We start from the raw sequence: 18,026 nt of genomic DNA, 5'->3' as shown, positions 1-18,026 counted from the left end.
GCGCGCACAGGCTATTTGATCACGTGGGCTGTAAAAGGGTCTATAGACCTTTTGCGAGCAGACGTCATAGTTACGAGCAAGATAACTCACTAGAAAATGTCTTGTTTGGAAGAAACCTATGTTACTACCAGTGCGGTTTCAACGTTGCTAGAGAGATCTATTTACTGTATTGAAATATACAATGTAATAGAAAACCAAATGAAAGCAACATCTAACCAAAACCAACTAAACAAAAAGACTAGAGATGAATCATCAGGTCATGTACGATGGCACTCCTCTGGTATCAGGATGCAAAAAATTGTGCCAAATGTCTGTCATCAGCAAGAGTAATCTGGGCCTTCAATCAAAACTAGTCGAGCAAGACAAGCTACTGTAAGACTGCTGAATCATAAATACAAACAATTTGACTGAACAACAAAGCTGTGATGGGTGATAAGTTACTACAAAGGGCATAATGCATATAGTGTGTAATTTTATCTTCTGGTTCCAACAGAGCAATATACACCCATTGAAACATACTGTACATGAGAACACCACAAAACGTGACAAATTGAAATGTGCGCTGCCAATTGCAAATTTGCATATGCCAGACACATTTTTTAAATAATTTGTATTCCATTCGTCTTTACTTTTGTTTGTGTGTATGTGTGTTGCTTCTGTCGATGTAATGTCTAGTAATAATGAAGGAAAATTTGTATGCAAGATGTTCTGATTAAAATATAATATGAAATAAGTCTCCTAAATAAAAAGTATTTGGAAAATATTTACGTTTTGAAGTCCAAGGAAAGGTGGAAGAAACACTTTGCAGTTCCACTTAATCTTAAAGCAAAGTGTGATATCTTTTTTTGACATCTCTAAAGGAAACTTACACTCTAAAAATGGCTGGGTTATTTTCAACCCATAAGTAAGGAATAATTGATGGCGTGTCGTTGAATTATATCCCATGGAACATTTTTCAGCCAATCAGAATAAAGCATTCAACAGACCCGTGGTATAATGGGTAAATATTGGACAGAACACATTCTAGGGTAAATAATAAATATGACTGAATGTTGTGTTGTTGTTGTGCATCCATGGGTTATAATAACCCAGCAGTTGGGTTAAAACAACCCAACATTGGGTTAATTTTAACCCAGCAGTGTGTTCAAATATTTACCCAACATGGCTTAAAAAAGAACCCAGTGTTGGGTCAAAAAAGGACAAGCCCAGCATTTTGGGTTGAAATGACCCAGCATACAGTAGGTAAAATTACAACCCAAAGGGCTGAGCTTGTGCCTTTTTGACCCAACCCTGGGTTGACAATAACCCAGCATTTTTTAGAGTGCATACATTTTTGTAAAATGAAATTATACGACACTGTGAAAACACTGCATAATTTATTTCACCTCAGTCAAGTTTCTTGGATGTGACGCACATAAGTCCAGACAAACTTGTTTTCTTTAATGAGGAAACAATCTTAGCTGTTGTCTAGGTTCACATTCCTTTAGAAAGAATTCACACTACAAAGTGAATACTTCACACTACATTCTAACTGTAGTACAGCATGACCATATAAGATAATTTTTATTCCTGGTTATTAGGGCTGGGCCCTATATCGATGGATTCTCATGCGTGTTTCATCAGTAAAGCCGGTTCCTTGATTAGTAGTAAATCGGCATCAGCTGCTTTCAGATGCAGCGGCATTTACTACACAGAGCAGTAGTTCACTGACAAGCTGGGCCATATCGCAGGCGATACATCCTCGATAATTAATGCATAATTGTACAGATGGTCAGTGATCTACGGCTTTGTGTAGTAAATGCCGCTCTAACATGAAACACGCATGACCCCAATATCCCCCGATATACATCTCCCAGCCCTACTGGCTGAGAACGTAGAGCTTTCGGGTAATCGCTAAACTCATTGATTCGTGAACTTGTTTGATTCATGTTACAATAACTTGTTTTAATAATAATAGTAGTAATAATAATAATAATAATAATAATAAACTAATCATAAAGACATTTGTGTGTAAAGATATTTTAATGGAAAGTTTTTGACTTTCTTCGTTTATTTTAGTGAAAATATTTAGTGTTATAAAAGTTTAATAACACAGTATAACTGCACATTAATATAAAATTAGTATAAATGCAATTATCAAGGGCAATATGTCATTGGTTACATTTTTTGTTAAACAAAATACAGAATGACAAAAGTTGTATGCAAACATTACATACAATTGCCCCAGTGTGCGCCTTAAAGGTGCAGTGTGAGGCATCTCGTGGTGAGGTTGCGAATTGCAACCAATGGCTCAGTCCACTGCTCACCCCCTCACTTTTGAAACTCACAGAGAAGCTACGGTAGCCACCCTGGAAAAACATGTCTTGGTCGGCTTAGTAAAACTAAATAAAAAAGTTTGTCCGTTAAGGGTTTCTGTAGAAACATGGCGGCACAAAATGGCGACTTCCATGTAAGGGGACCCTCGTGTATGTAGATAAAAACGTCTCATTCTAAGGTAACAAAAACATAACGGTTCATTATAAAAAGGTCTTTATACACCCCTGATAATATAGGTTTGTATATTATTTTGCATTTCTGTCAAGAGATCTTTCTAAAAATTACACACTGCACCTTTAAAGAAGTGAAAGAAGTTAAAATAGATTTTCACAGTGGATTGACATTCATGCATGTCACTATAATACTTGCCTACATGTTACAGTATTTTGTGTTTTATGATTACATAAATAAACACTACCCATTACTAATCTCATAGTAACATTTTAGGATCAATACATCTTACTTCATATTGCATAGCACATTTCAATGATTACTGTACATACAGAAAAGGACTGAGTACTTTCCTATAATTGCAATCCTTCTTATTTTACTTGGTATCTACTGTTCATGTCCTGCTTTATGCTTCTCTACAGTCACAATTTCATATTTTAGAAATCATTATACAAAAACAAACTACTCATTGGAGAGCCATTGAACTTAATGCACACTTTTAATAAATGAATGACTGATGAAGTGTCTCATTTTGTGTGATGTCCTCAGTGTGATGAACAGGGTTCAGTGTACAAACGGCTCAGATCCGGGATGTCGTAAAATAGTCAGTTTTACCTGCAGATAGTTTAGGTAACATTAGGACTCTCTGGATATCACCCTGTTCAAAAACATGTTTGGTCTGGTTCTTAATCTTACCTCATCTTTGTTAAGTTTTTTAAAAAACATCTGTATTTCCCCCACTGTCTCTACTTCCATGTCATTGAAGGTTAGGATCTGATCCTCCTTATGAAACAACTGTGAGATCTCAATCTGCTTACACTCAGACACACTGGAGAGGAAGAAGATAAGAGATGAAGAACAGTGATTAACTTCTATTATTGTAAGTATTTCTCATGTCAATATTTTTTAGCTAGAAAAGCATGTTTATGGTTAAGACATCTACACACATTAGATGGTAAAGTTCTTAAACATTTATGAGAGTTGTACAGTACCATGGTTTTCCTTCTTTCTGTGTCAAGATCAAATTTTTTTGAAAGTCATTTTTGCTAATGCAGATCTCCTTCTCAATGGATTTTAATGTCTCACTAAAGAAAAATATAAACATTTTCAAACTTCCAACAGATGCCAAATTTAGCTAATAATAGATTAAATAACATGGCAGTTTTAATAAGGTCAAGAATACTCTAGCACAATTTCTTACTAATGCTGAAAACACAGATATAAAAGGTGTAACTAATATTGAAGGGGATCAAATTTGCTGACTGATTTACAGTCCTTGCTGAAAAGATTAAAATCACCTCTTATTAGTCTCAGCAGACGTACAATGTCCATTCATTTCAGGAGGAGAGTGCATGCTTTTCTGTTTTCTACTGTTTTGAAGGAACAAAAGTAAGAAAGACAAACAAACAGGGTTTGTGTCAGTCTGCTGTAATGGTATTCAGTAAAAAAAAAAGTAAATTACAGCAAACTGTTGATATAGTTGATTGCAAGACTTACTGTTTTACTGGACTGTCAGTATCGTCTGCAGCAGTATACAAGTCTTGGGAAGTACTGAAAAGGACAGATTTTTTTAAAATTTGCATCAAAATGATTAGCAATTAAAACAATATTTCTTACAACAAGAGATGTTTTGGAACATAAGAGGCATCAAGGACACAAAATCCCAAATTCAGTATCTCAGAAAATTAGAATATTGTGAAAAGGTTCAATATTGAAGACACCTGGTGCCACACTCTAATCAGCTACTTAACTAAAAACACCTGCAAAGACCTTAAAATGGTATCTCAGTCTAGTTCTGTAGGCTACACAATCATGGGGGAAAAAGTGCTGACTTGACAGTTGTCCAAAAGATGTCCATTGACACCTTGCACAAGGAGAGCAAGACACAAAAGGTCATTGCAAAAGAGGCTGGCTGTTCACAGAGCTCTGTCTCCAAGCACATTAATAGAAAGGCGAAGGGAAGGAAAAGATGTGGTAGAAAAAAAGTGGGGATAGGGATAACTGCACTCTGGAGAGTATTGTGAAACAAAACCCATTCCAAAATTTGGGGGAGATTCACAAATATGCAGCTTGAGTCAGTGCTTCAAGAACCACTACACACGACATGGATTTCAGCTGTGGCATTTCTTGTGTAAAGTCACTTTTCAACAACAGACAGCGTCAAAAGTGTCTCAAAGACGAAAAGGACTGGGCGGCTGCTGAGTGGTCCAAAGTTATGTTATCTGATGAAAGTAAATTTTGCATTTCAATCAGGGTCCCAGAGTCTGAAGGAAGAGAGGAGAGTCACACAATCCACGTTGCTTGAGGTCCAGTGTAAAGTTTTCACAGGCAGTGATGGTTTAAGGTGCCATGTGATCTGCTCGTGTTGGTCCACTGCGTTTTCTGAGGTCCAAGGTAATTTTTTTGTGAAGACAAAGATGCGATATGCCAGACCCAACAATGCAGAAGAGCTCAAGGCCACTATCAAAGAAACCTAGGCTCTCATACACCTGAGCAGTGCCACAGACTGATCGACTCCATGCCACGGCGCATTGCTGCAGTAATTCAGCAAAAGTAGCCCCAACTAAGTATTGAGTGCTGTACATGCTCATACTTTTCATGTTTAATACTTTTCAGTTGGTCAACATTTTTTAAAATCCTTTCTTTGTATTGGTCTTAGGTAATGTTCTAATTTTCTGAGATACTGAATTTGGGATTTTCCTTAGTTGTCAGTTATAATCATCAAAATTAAAAGAAGTGTAATTAATGAAAATACTATACAAGTTTCACTTTTTAAATGAAATCAGCAACATAAATCAACTTTTTGATGATATTCTATTTATATGACCAGCACCTGTACACTGCATAAACCCTGTAGATAAACTTTAGCTTTATCTCAGTAGTGTAGAGTCTGATCATACTGTATGCAGTCAAAATCAATGTCAAGACTAACACGAAAGCAAAAATATATTACATTTCAAATGCTGAATATGATATTAAGCAAACACATAGATGAACACATTCATTTGCAGAAACAGTGTTAGGGCCAAAGTATAGTCCATTTTTTACACATATGCAAGGTTCCGCGTACAGTGCGCATGGCGCAGTTTTTGTACAATAGGCTTGTTTGAGATCCTGCTCGCTTCGCCTTAAATTTAGACGAGAGCAGGCGGACAGTCATTCAACCACAAACGTCAGCAGAGGCACAGATGGCGCTCAAATATTTTATTGCGGATTAAATTGATGCAACTGAAATACCAACAAATGCATTTATATGAAGATGAGTCTAAGGAGAATCAACAAATGTGAACTGGAAAAGGCTACTGTGTAAATTTATAAATGAATTTGTGTCGTCAGCAAGTCTTTCCCCATCATGTTTTTCACCAACACAGTTGGTGGAGAGCAACTGCGCCCGACCGCAGAATTTACTCATCTCAAACGAGCCAATTTGGACATTATACACGTAGGTCACGCATGCGCGCATATGAGAATGTAGTATGTTTGCTACACGGGGTATTGCAATTTGTCGCAGTGCGCATGTATATGAGTAAAAAGAACTATGCTGTGCAAAGCTATGAATTCGACTACTCAAGGGGGTCGCACACCCCGCCGTGCCGTGCTAGGACAACTTGGAGGTATCGTACAGCGGAGGTGCACATTAAATAGCGTGAGCTTAGTCAGATAGCGTCTACTTCAAAATGCAAAATGCTTACACTTTCAAAACATATGTATTGCGACAAAATGTAATGCATCTCCTGGGCTACATACATTCTCTTGTATGCGCATGTGCGACCTACGCATAGAAAGTATGCTTTGTTACAAAAATTTGCATCACGCGGACTGTGTGAGGACCCTTGTGTATACATAAAAATGCGATTATACTTCTTGCTTGACAAGGGAAACAGCAATGTAAAGACTTTTCACTTTTACCTACTTTGTCTGAAAGTATGCATCCCCTTCCAGTTGGTTCTGTTCTAACACCTCATGGCTAATTGGGAAATACCAGATTTTAAAAAATTACAACTTACTTTAAGAATGAGTATTTTGATAATGCATGTCACATTTTATGTGGTGTTTACATTCACTCAGGATTACTGTAATATTATCTTTATTAAGTCCTCAGACTCAAACATAATTTATTTCTGCTAACATCAAAATAGATCTCTGTATGAGTTTTGTTTTTGATGACAGTAAATTACTATTGTAATTCACCTTTATATGTAATTGTGTTTTAGAAAATGTTTTAGAAAAAAGAAATGATAGAAGCTCTGATGTGAAATGAATGTAGTATCACTCTCAAAAGCGTAGTTGTACAAACAGTGGGTATCTTACACTGATTCCATAGTCATGTATTCACTGTCGTCTCCTTCAGTTTCGTGCTGTTCCTCTATATCTTTACTCTTTTCCTCTATATCTTCTTCATCATCATCATCACTGTCAATCAATGCCCCCGCTGACATTGTATCAAGGACCTTGTGAGCCTCGCAATAGTGGCTATTCGACATTGGTTGGTTAGTGAATATACATATAGGTACAGACTGCCGAAAAAGCTGACGATCAGCTCTGTCTTTCTGCAAAGACATGTACCATATTAATAAACTTAATAGTGAATATGCATTATTGAAAATGAAGTTATTTAAAAATTATCTAAAATTTGTGAATGCAAGCAGGGTTTTACCTACCGGCTCTTGACAGAGCATAGGCTCAGATATTGATCGACATCTGCTGTCCTGTGATGAAAAGATAGAGATATTTACGTAGAGTATATACGTTGGCTCAAAATTATTTCACAAAAATATTAGCTGTCAATGGGGCTGTACCTTTTAAGAAAGTACACAAAAAGAGTTCATATTAGTACCTCAGAGTTCCAGGTACATACTGGTAACAATGCATATCTGTACCTAAGGTATTAGGTCCTTTTTAAAGGATACTGCCCCAGTAACAGCTGAGGTACATGTTTAAAAAAAAAAATTCTAACAGTGTAGATAGATTACAGTGTTTGTTTACCTGTTGAAGATTGTCATCTGTCACACGCACTTTATTATCTGATGTTAGGCTATTCAGAGCTTGCAATAATGCATTATGCATGGTTTCCATCTCCTCACTGAAAACACAGGAATACATCTAACAATACTAAACTACATAACTATATTTCTAATGACACCCTTAACACTTATTATACAACATACCATATATTTTATTACATATGTGACTGTTGTGAAAGTTATAGTTCATAATAATAATAATAATGGCAAACCTGTTTTCTCCAACGAGGAAATAGTCTCTTGCATATTTTTGCACGACGTCCTCCACTCTCAGAAGCAGCACAGACGAAGATGAACACTTGAAGGTTTTCTGAATCCAGTCCCATATCTGATGTTTCTCAGGAGAAGAACAAATCAAACTCACCCTTTAAAATAGGAAAACACTCTTAGTGTATTGGAGTGCCATTTTATTTATTTATTTATTTATTCAGTAGGCGAGGGTATTTTACTTAGTAAGATCTATTTCTCCGGAAAGCTTGCCTCTCTTTTCATCTGTGTAGTATGCCAGATGATAGTTGTCTTCACCCTCCTTGGAAAGTACAAAGAAACGTCGCCTCCATGCTTTCTGCAGTGGTAAAATAAAAACGCATTACAGGAAGTTATTTTTGAAAGAGGTGTTTCATTCTGAAATGCAAAAGGAGACGTACCATGCCTTTTGTAACACCAGTAAGGTTAGGGGACTTGTGCATGTATCCAGTGTACAACTCTTCCAACTTTGGCAGTTCATTGTAAAACTTTACAGGTGATGCTACTGAACAGTAAATAAGACTGATCAATGTAAAACTGTTAAAATCTTCCTACAGTTCACACTTTAAGGTGTTTTGCTCTATTATATTTTTCCAAATTGCAGACTTACTTGATTTAGTTTTGTTGAACATTTGGATGCTGTCGCTTTAGTGCTGAAATAGATGTGAAATGATTCGTGAGTAAGGTTGTTTTAATGTAATCCATTTACACATATCATACATAAACGGTTGTAATGAACAGTGACTGATGCTTATGCAATGTCAGGAATGATAATACAAATACAATGGAAGCACACACTTCTAATAATTTATTTTAAACTGAAGCAAATGGCGAGACCAATGCTACTTGTTACACTTATTACTCCAGTGAGATCAAAGACCGCAACATTAACATACCAGCCGAGTTTGAACAGCAAAACAACAATGAAATACAGCCCTATTCATAAAAATAGAAAACATTTTAAAGTTCACTACAAACTCATATTTGTATTGGAGTTTACTGTTTCCAATACTTCCCTGTGGGACCACTAGCCCTATGTTTCAATAATATAATTTTGCATGTTACCGTCTTTATAAATAAATCTGTAGTCATATATTTCAATTGTATTACCTTAGCAGATGCAACCGTAAATTTAGTGTCTTCAGGTACAGATATCCTTCACTCACAATGTGCATGTCATGATGGTAGCTTAAGAGGAAGTTTGTGCTTTTTTGTTTCTTCCAGAAACTCATGAGAGTAAGAAGAGGAGGAGTTTCTGGTTATTTTCAAGCACTGTTTAAGATCCCTTCCTTCGCTTTGATTGTATTTTAAAAAGCAATTCTTGGAAATCCCAATACAGATGTTTTGTCCGATAACATAAAAATGCATTTGCATAATTTAAAAACGGGTTTAAAAAGTGAATACATGCATGATGCCACTTTTTATTGTGAAAACTTTACCAGGACAGAAATTGATTGAGCTTTCTGTACACTATAAAAATGCAGCCCAGCAGCTGGGTTAAAATTAAGAGTACAAACTGTGTAAACATACATATATACTTTGAAATGCTTTGTGTAGCTTTTGCATTTTTTAGATTGCACAGGCTCGTGTTTCTAAAGCCAACCTATTGCTATCAGGAAGGTGTGTTAATAAGTTACCATGTCTTTCCCCCCACATGCACCTGGGAATTTTAAGGGATTTTTCTTCAAAGAAAATGGTCTTCCACCGATTAATTGTCTGTATCAACACTTTTACTTTTGTTTTATTATGTTTTGAATATATTTAGAATAAAATGCATACTGTAGCTTGTTAACACAACTTATGGCAATGCATTTGTGTCCTAATCTCAAAGATTTAGCATTTTAACTTATAAACATTGATGGGTACTCCTTATAAAAAATGCAAGTGTCATAGACTTGAAATTATTACTTCAAAGTGCTGTGAGAAATACCCATTAATAAATTGAAATAGTTAAAGGTGCAGTCTGTAAAATTTAGAAGGATCTTTAGACAGCAATGCAATTTAATATAGATAACTGTGTTTTGAGTGTTCTATAAAGACCTTACAAAATAAACTGTATTGTTTTTATTACCTTAGAATAAGATGTTTTTATCTACACACATCGCGGGTCCCCTTACATGGAAGCCGCCATTTTGTGCCTTCATGTTTCTACAGTAGCCCTAAACGGACAAACTTTTCTATAGAGCGCGTTTGTCACTTTGTTGTCTCAAACAATGACATGTTTGTCCTGTGACGGCTACCATAGCTTCTCTATGTGCTTTCGAAAGGGAGGGGTGCAATACGCAACCTCAACACTAGATACCACTAAAATCTACACACTGCACCTTTAAAGAATACACTCTAAAAAAATGCTTGGTTGTTTTTAACCCAGGGCAGGGTCACATTGCTGGATTAAAATGACCAACATAATGGTTAACATGGTTGATTAACAATAACCCAGCAGTTGGGTTAAAACAACCCAGCATTTTTTTAGAGTGTAAGAAGTTAATATGTGACCCTGGACCACAAAACCATAAGAGTCGATTTTTTTTATTTAATGAATAAATAAGCTTTTCACTGATGTATGGTTTGATTATATATATTTGGCCGAGATAAACTAAATCTGAGTGTGCAAATGAAATAAAAATATTGAGAAATTCGCCTTTAAAGTTGTCCAAATTAATTCATTACCAATGGCATTCACTCACAAAAACAAAGTTTTGATATATTTACTTCAAAATATCTTCATGGAACATGATCTTTACTTAATATCCTGATTTTGAGCATTTAAAAAAAATCGATAATTTTACGATGTATTTTTTAGTTTTGCTACAAATACTTCATAGGTTTATAAGGTCATAGAAGTTTAATCTCTTGATTTTGTTTTATTGTAAATAATAGTTTTCTGTGAAGTCACCATTCATGTGATTAATGCTCGGTTTGTTAAAGACTGACCCTGTTCAACCCTGTATTTCTCTCTAAAATAGTAAAAGTACATGTCAGAAATGTTGTTTGATTTGGAGAATCATGTTCATTCATGACTGATATACCGAATCAGTTATCAATCCCTTAATACGGAAATGTTCAAGCTATCTGAACTAGATTTAAATTTGACCAGGAACCCTAAAATACCAAACAACAGTAAATTATGGAAATGATGTTCTTTCTCTATGTGCAGCTATGAAACTTTTGTTAATTTTGTATTAGTACCCTGGCTTAAACCACCCTTTATTTTCAGTTAGCCATGCACACAATTAAATATTTAACAATGTACAAACTTTATATTGTAACACTTTACAATATAATATGTTACACGTTTTTCACATACATATTTGCTCAGTTATAAGCAATAACTGACTTTTTTTTAATGGTAAAACAAAACAGAATAATGAAAAAGTGTATAAAACAGTACAATAAAGTGCCTCAGTATACAATAAAAAACTAAATGCTGGTTTAAAAAAGTTAAAATAGTTCACAGTGGATTAACCTTCATTTATGTCAATGTAATACTTGTCTTTGTCTTATTTTGTGTCTTATGGTCACCTAAACATACAGTAGCATATATATCCATCACCAGTCTCATATAGTCTTATCTACACATTGTATATACACTCTCATGTTACTAATTTCGCTGAATCCGTAACTATTTAAGATCTATGAATTGCACTGCAAATCATATTGCACTGCACATTTCAACTATTACTGTACAAACAGAAGATGACGTCATACTTTCCGATAACCTGCTCGCCTCTTCTATTAGTTGATATCTACTTTACAAGTCCTGCTTCTAAAAAATGAGTTTTAATGTCACACAATGCAAATATTTATAAATCACTACAAGATAATCATTGTAGAGCCAATGGACTTAATGCACAACTTTTAATGAATGTATGACGTAATGAAGTGTCCTCATTTTGTTTGACGTCCTCAAAGTGATGAACAGGGCTTAGCGTGAAAAGGCTGGGATCCCGGACTTCGTAGAATTGTCAGTTTTACCTGCAAATAATTTAAATACCGTTATGTACAAGTCTCTGGCTATATCACCCTGTATAAAAAATGTTTACTCTGGTTTTTGAACTTACCTCATCCTTGCTAAACCTTCTTAGGAATGTATGTATCTCATCTACTGTCTCGATTTCCAGGTCGTTGAAGGCCAGGATCTGATCCCCCTTATGAAACAAATGTGAGGTCTCAGTCTGCTTACATTCAGACACACTGGAGAGGAAGAAGATGCGAGATGAAGAACAATGATAAACTTCATTTATTGTAAGTATTTCTCATGTCCATATGTTGTTGATGGTTGTCTGTGAGAGTTGTACCATGGTTTTCCTTCTTTCTGTGTAAATATCAAAGTTTTACTAAGATCATTTCGGTTAATGCAGATCTCCTTCTCAACGGGTTTGTGTGTTTCACTAAAGAAAAGACATACATGTAAACATTATTAAACAGATGCCAAACAACATTTTTATAGTTTTAATAGGAATATTTCATTGAAAACCCATTTGATTAGGATGTAACCTGTATGTCAACCGCTCAGAATGTGATGGTTACAGTCTGAAAATTCACCTCTTGTTTGGGGGTCCCTTATTCATCTCAGTAGATGCACAATTTCCATTAAAGTCTGAAGAGCACCTCATCTCTGCACTGTTCCTAAGAAAAACAAGAAAGTTAGTCCTGTTTATCTGTCACGACATACTAAAAAATACAGAAAAAGATCTTGTAAAAGTGCATCAAAATCATTTGTGTAGGGTGAACCACTACAGAACACAACCTTCAAAACCTACATCAAGATACTAAAACAATGCCAAGCATTTGCTTTCAATCAAAACCAAACCTGTTTAGCAAGACTTGAAAGGTTATCATTTCTGCAAACAGCAGTTTGTTTAGAAATTTTACTGTAAGTTTTAAAAACAGATTTGTTTTGTAATCTTTAAATAAACAATAATATAGGGACACAAGGGGCATGCAGGGTGCACCTATATAATCCCTGTCAATAAACTCTGACTTTATCCTCAGTAGTGTTTAAAAAAGGTTTTCAATGTCAAGTCTAACACAATAGTTTAGTATAATAGTACGCAAACACACAATGAGCCATGTGCTGATCAAAAAGTTTTCACTTGGGTTGTACCTTCTGGAAAAATGTGCATATTGGTACCTCAAAGTTAATTATCTGTAACAAAATGGTACTGTCCCAGTAACAACTTTGTTCATTTTTTTCTGAGAGTGCAGAAACTGTGTTACACAACTACCACAACAGTGCTGTCTAATGAAGTAAACCGCAGTGTATCAGTGTAAAGACTTCAAATTTACTTTTTCTGAAAGCATGCATCCTCCTCCTGTTGGCTCTGTTGCAACACTGCATTTCTAATTAGAAAAAATACAAGAAATTATTATCAACGTGTCTTAGGAAATAGCATTTTGTCAATGCATGTCAAATTTTAGGTTGCATTCATGTTTAGTCAGAATTACATTAAAGGAATATTCCATTTTCTTAAAAGAAAAATCCAGATAATTTACTCACCACCATGTCATCCAAAATGTTGATGTCTTTCTTTGTTCAGTCCAGAAGAAATTATGTTTTTTGAGGAAAACATTGCAGGATTTTTCTCATTTTAATGGACTTTAAAAGAGCCCAACATTTAATACTTAACTCAACACTTAACAGTTATTTTCAACGGAGTTTCTAGGACTCTAAACGATCCCAAATGAGGCATAAGGGTCTTATCTAGCGAAACAATTGTCATTTTTGACAAAAAAAAGCTCTTTTAAACCACAACTTTTCGTCTAGGTCCGGTCCAGCGTGACCTAACGTAAATGCGTAGTGACGTAGGGAGGTCACGTGTTACATATATAAAACGCACATTTGCGGACCATTGTAAACAATAAACTGACACAAAGACATGAATTAGTATCATTCCACATACAACAACATAGGAACGGTCCTCTTTCAACACACTTGTAAACACTGGGGCGGAGTTTCGCGTTCGTCCTCTGTGACCTCTTGACGTCATGACGTATTGCGTGGGGTCACGCTGGCGCATCACGACCGGATCTAGACGAGAAGTTGTGGTTTAAAAGTGACAACGATTTGACAATCGTTTCACTAGATAAGACCCTTATGCCTCATTTGGGATCGTTTATAGTCCTTTGAAACTCTGTTGAAAAAAACTGTTAAGTGTTGAGTTAAGTATTAAATGTTGGGCTCTATTAAAGTCCATTAAAATGAGAAAAATCCTGCAATGTTTTCCTCAAAAAACATAATTTCTTCTCGACTGAACAAAGAAAGACATCAACATTTGAATGACATGGAGGTGAGTAAATTATCTGGATTTTTCTTTTAAGAAAATGGACTATTCCTTTAATGTGAGGTAAATGTAGAGTAACTTGCTGTACATTACACAGTTGGTATCTTACACTGAAAACATAGGCATGTATGCACTGTCGACATTGTCCTCTGGAGTTTCAGGCTGTTCCTCTGTGTCATCTTCTTCATCATCACTAATTGCAATCTGTCAGATGTTTCAGGGTTTTTATTTTCATGAAATTCAAACTTGTTACAAGCATGTTAAAAACAGTGTGTGCATAACAGTGATAATGCATAACACATACATTACTGAACTTGCGAGGAATATCGTAGTAGCCATCCGGCAATGGAGGGGAAATGAATGTATATATAGGTGCAGACTTTCGAAATAGAGCAGATTGACTCTGAAAAATAGACAGATATTAATAATATGTATTAACAAAAAGATCTCAAATATTCTAAAATGAATCTGAAATATATGAATGGATATGCAAAATGCAGGGTTTGACCTACCGGCTCTTCATTGCAATCTAGAGAGCGCACAGGTTCAGTTTTTGCTCTGAATCTCTTGTCCTGTTGAAAGATAAAGTAAATCACTTTACTTACAGTCAAATATATACAGTGGTATAAGTGTTTTTATTGTACACTCTCAGAAAAGTTGTCACTATAGCGGTACCTTTTCAAAAAGTAGACTTTTGTAACTCAAACATACATATCTGTACATAAATGGTGCATATTCTGACCTTTTTAAAAGGTACTTATGCATAACTTTTGTACCTTTTTTCCAGAGAGTTTAACTACATTATTTCTTGTGCATTATTTTACATTATTGGTGTCAAGGTGGTGGTACACACATACACGCATATGTGCACACACGCAGCACACACACACGCAAGCACACATGCAGTGAGAGATTACAATGTTCGTTTACCTGTTGAAGGTCATCATCTGTTACTTTATTTTGTGATGGTTGAGTCTTCAAAACTTTCAGTATCTCATTGTGCCAGCCATTCACGTTCTCACTGAAAACACAAATTCAATAATTTTTCTAATAATGCAGAATAAACAACTGGTTAAATATTATTTGGCTGTATTATGACACAATGTGATTGCAATGAGAGTAATAATGGCAAACCTGTTTTCACCAATGAGGAAATAATCTCTTGCATATTTTGGCATGTAGTCTTCGACTCTCAGAAGCAGTACAGAGGACGGGAGGCACTTGAAGTTTTTCTGAATCCATTCCCACATCGGATGTTTCTCAGGGGAAGTATAAATTATACTGACCCTTTAAAAATAGGAACAAACTCAGGGTTTATTGTAACGCTACAGTATTTAATTTATTCATGCAAAAAGTGTTTGATGGTCTTTTCCTTACTTAGAAAGGTCTATTTCTCCCAAAGGCTTCTCTCTCTTTTTATTGGTTTTAAAGTATGCCAGCTGATAGTTGTCCTCACCCTCCTTGGAAAGTACAAAGAAACGACGCCTCCATGATTTCTGCAGCGGAAAAATAAAAACTGATGGGTTATATTTGAAAGATTGAGGTATTTCATGCAATTGTTGAAATTTAATAGGGGACATACTATGCCATTTGTAAGGCCAGAACGAACGGGGGACTTTTGCAGGTATCCACTGTACAACTCCTCCTTTGGTAGTTCATTATAAAACTTTGAAGTTGCTGCTGAAAAGGAAAATAACAAGACTTAACATTAAACACATAGATACCATTTAAAATCTTCAGCGTGCTCTTTAAAGAATATGATATGTTTTCCCAAAAGCTTTCAGACTTACTTGATTTATTTTTGTTGAACATTTGGATGCTGTTTTTGTAGTGCTGAAATAGATGAAATGATTAGTCTGACTGTTTAATTGTAAGCCATTTACATATTTGATTTGATGTGAACAAATATACACAACAATGATAAAATGGATAGTTTATTCAAAAATTTTTTTAAACTCTGTCACAATCCACTCGCAACTAGAACAACCCAACTACAAAACCCTTCAAGCATCAAAATGACCCAAAAGTTTACTCATTTACTTTTTGGATATTGCTATTGTTTCAGTTGTTACACATTATTGAAAAGTAAACATCCTAATACTGCAAAAGCAACAGATCAGACACAGAGCATGTGAAAGAAAGGCAACACTTAAAAAAAAATCTGCATTTGGTTCTGAAGAACAAAGAACGAGATTGGGGATCAATTGACATAAGGGTGAATAAATATTGACAACATTTTTATTTTTGGATGAACATTCCTTTTAATGCAAGAATAACAATGTTTTTTTTCTCTCTCTCTTTAAAACTCTAAAAGCTTTTATGACAGCATTAAGCATTAACATAACAGCAAAACATTAATAAAATACAACCCGATTTATTAAACAGCAAAAATTTTAAATATAACATACATTTTTGAGTATTAACTTACCTATGTGACAATTATCCCTAATCTCATTGTTAATTAATAAATTAATAATAATACAATAATGTTAATGTCTTTATGAAAGTTAGGTTTGTTCAATTAAACAGTGTCATCATCGTTGTTTTACATAATCCTCAAATTCCAGAGCTGAGTCATTAAATCATATATTTCATCATAACTGTATTACCTTAGCAGATGTGACAGTAAATACAGTAAATCTTCTGTAAGGATATCCTTCACTTACAATGTACATGTCATGATGGTAGCTTAAGAGGAAGCTTGAGCACTTTTGTTTCTTTCAGAAAGCTATGACAGTAAGAGGAGGTGGAGTTTCTGGTTATTTACAAGCTCAGATCCCTCCCTTCTTTTTAAATATCAGTTTTTAAAAATCCCAAAACAAATGTTGGTAGTAATGGCTCTGTCCATATACATAATTTGCCAACATTATAAAAGTGTTTTGTTGTAAAAATAATGTTGACTACTTTAAAACTTGGTTTTAAAGTGAACACATGCATGTTGCCCCCTTAAGATGTAAAAACTTTACGAGGACAGGATTTTTTCAGCTTTCTGTACATGAAAAACAAACTATGTAAATGTATATTTATACTTTGAAATTCTTTGTATAGCTTTTGCATTTTTTAGATTGCACAGGCTCATGTTTCTAAGCCAACCTGTTACTGTCAGGAAGGTGTGTTAATAGGTTACTATGCCTTTTCCCCAACATGCAGATGAGAATTCTTAATGGATTTTTTTGTTTAAAATAGAAGTTGGTGCATTATCAAAAACCCAAACTAATGCTGATGTCAATATGCAAATTAAAATATAGTTTGCCTACACTTTAAAAGTGTAATGACATCATTTAAAGAAATTTTGAATCCTAAATATAAATGAATCACACACATGTACCTATATTGCCACTTTTTATTGTGAAAACTTAACTATGATTTTTTTTTAGACTGAAATTCAAAATTCAAAATTCATAAAACTCTTTTATTTATTATTTCCATTTAAACTTGTTAAAAATTATATATATCTTACCAATGGATGGCATAATGTCCCATAACTTTTATTCCTAAAGGACTGTTCCACCACCAAACAAAAGGCCACATGCACTTCAGCCATTTATTTTATTGAGCAGACATGTCAGATGATATTATATACATATACATATTATTAAGTAATTTTTTTTCTTTAATTAAGAAGAAGGGATCCTTGTGATAACACATGCATGTTGCCCCCATCTACAGTGGGTATTGTAAAAACCTTACCATGACAGAAACAATCACAAAACATAAAATCTGCCATTGATTTTCCAGGTAACATTGTGCAGTATTTACAATCAGGTGTAAACTTTTCAACTGGGTTATTTTTGGAAAGTCTGTTATTATTCTGCGTTGTGAAAATAAATAAAAACTTCACAATTCTGCAAGGTTTATGTAAACTTTTGATTGCAACTGTATTTTTTCCACATTTTGTAATAATAGTTTCTATTGTAATTTTTTATTGTGACTAAAAAATATATTAAAGCTATGTTATATTTTAGCATATTCAGTCTAGACATGA

The 18,026-nt window shown here is 34.7% G+C and overlaps 3 protein-coding genes across 9 annotated transcripts in view; 1 reads left to right on the top strand and 2 right to left on the bottom strand.

The window, feature by feature from the left end:
- The window catches only part of dclre1a (DNA cross-link repair 1A (PSO2 homolog, S. cerevisiae)), a 31,492-nt gene extending 19,493 nt beyond the window's left edge, over window positions 1-11,999 (top strand). For both annotated transcript variants that reach the window (XR_012337099.1, XR_012337098.1), the window contains 2 exons: window positions 3,254-3,367; window positions 11,879-11,999. The gene's annotated coding sequence lies outside the window, so the exon portion shown is untranslated. The remainder of the gene's footprint in view (window positions 1-3,253; window positions 3,368-11,878) is intronic.
- Window positions 2,219-8,958, bottom strand: LOC135744499 (pleckstrin homology domain-containing family S member 1-like). Of its 4 annotated transcripts, none has more exons than XM_073815337.1 (14): window positions 8,868-8,958; window positions 8,368-8,410; window positions 8,159-8,259; window positions 7,961-8,076; window positions 7,724-7,876; window positions 7,474-7,570; window positions 7,149-7,196; window positions 6,799-7,037; window positions 6,401-6,454; window positions 3,985-4,038; window positions 3,786-3,857; window positions 3,480-3,572; window positions 3,184-3,316; window positions 2,219-3,102 (listed from the first exon to the last, which is right to left on the bottom strand). In XM_073815337.1, exons 2-14 carry the CDS (start codon window positions 8,387-8,389, stop codon window positions 3,052-3,054), a joined length of 1,233 nt encoding a protein of 410 aa, XP_073671438.1. In that variant the 5' UTR covers window positions 8,390-8,410; window positions 8,868-8,958; the 3' UTR covers window positions 2,219-3,051. The 4 variants fall into 4 exon arrangements, with proteins under 4 accessions (XP_073671438.1, XP_073671435.1, XP_065118735.2 ...); XM_073815334.1 differs by having other exon boundaries at window positions 8,159-8,262; window positions 8,868-8,943; XM_065262663.2 differs by having other exon boundaries at window positions 3,786-3,854; window positions 8,159-8,262; window positions 8,868-8,943.
- Window positions 10,985-16,766, bottom strand: LOC135744498 (pleckstrin homology domain-containing family S member 1-like). Of its 3 annotated transcripts, none has more exons than XM_073815333.1 (14): window positions 16,651-16,766; window positions 15,832-15,874; window positions 15,624-15,721; window positions 15,419-15,537; window positions 15,176-15,328; window positions 14,972-15,062; window positions 14,554-14,613; window positions 14,346-14,444; window positions 14,151-14,245; window positions 13,047-13,100; window positions 12,303-12,380; window positions 12,056-12,148; window positions 11,819-11,951; window positions 10,985-11,732 (listed from the first exon to the last, which is right to left on the bottom strand). In XM_073815333.1, the coding sequence occupies exons 1-14, from the start codon at window positions 16,714-16,716 to the stop codon at window positions 11,664-11,666; spliced, it is 1,251 nt and encodes a 416-aa protein (XP_073671434.1). In that variant the 5' UTR covers window positions 16,717-16,766; the 3' UTR covers window positions 10,985-11,663. The 3 variants fall into 3 exon arrangements, with proteins under 3 accessions (XP_073671434.1, XP_065118733.2, XP_073671431.1); XM_065262661.2 differs by having other exon boundaries at window positions 10,987-11,732; window positions 12,303-12,386; window positions 15,624-15,718; window positions 16,651-16,731; XM_073815330.1 differs by having other exon boundaries at window positions 10,989-11,732; window positions 12,303-12,386.
- Between the last annotated feature and the right edge of the window lie 1,260 nt (window positions 16,767-18,026).

This window comes from Paramisgurnus dabryanus, chromosome 1, assembly GCF_030506205.2.
Source record: "Paramisgurnus dabryanus chromosome 1, PD_genome_1.1, whole genome shotgun sequence".
NCBI lineage: Eukaryota > Metazoa > Chordata > Actinopteri > Cypriniformes > Cobitidae > Paramisgurnus > Paramisgurnus dabryanus.
Note: the sequence above shows the minus strand (reverse complement) of the source record. Positions and strands in the feature narration are given on the sequence as shown.

Bases quoted from the DNA above. Each gene is read 5' to 3' on its own strand.
- LOC135744499 (XM_073815334.1), bottom strand. From the start codon at position 8,389: ATGTTCAACAAAACTAAATCAA. The intron at 7,197-7,473 runs GTAAACAAACAC...TTTTCATCACAG, and splicing joins CAGATGACAATCTTCAACAG to GACAGCAGATGTCGATCAAT. The intron at 3,317-3,479 runs GTACTGTACAAC...CTTCCTCTCCAG, and splicing joins CAGAAAGAAGGAAAACCATG to TGTGTCTGAGTGTAAGCAGA.
- LOC135744498 (XM_073815330.1), bottom strand. From the start codon at position 16,716: ATGTACATTGTAAGTGAAGGATATCCTTACAGAAGATTTACTGTATTT. The intron at 15,329-15,418 runs GTAAGGAAAAGA...CTATTTTTAAAG, and splicing joins GGAGAAATAGACCTTTCTAA to GGTCAGTATAATTTATACTT. The intron at 11,733-11,818 runs GTAAGTTCAAAA...AATTATTTGCAG, and splicing joins GAAGGTTTAGCAAGGATGAG to GTAAAACTGACAATTCTACG.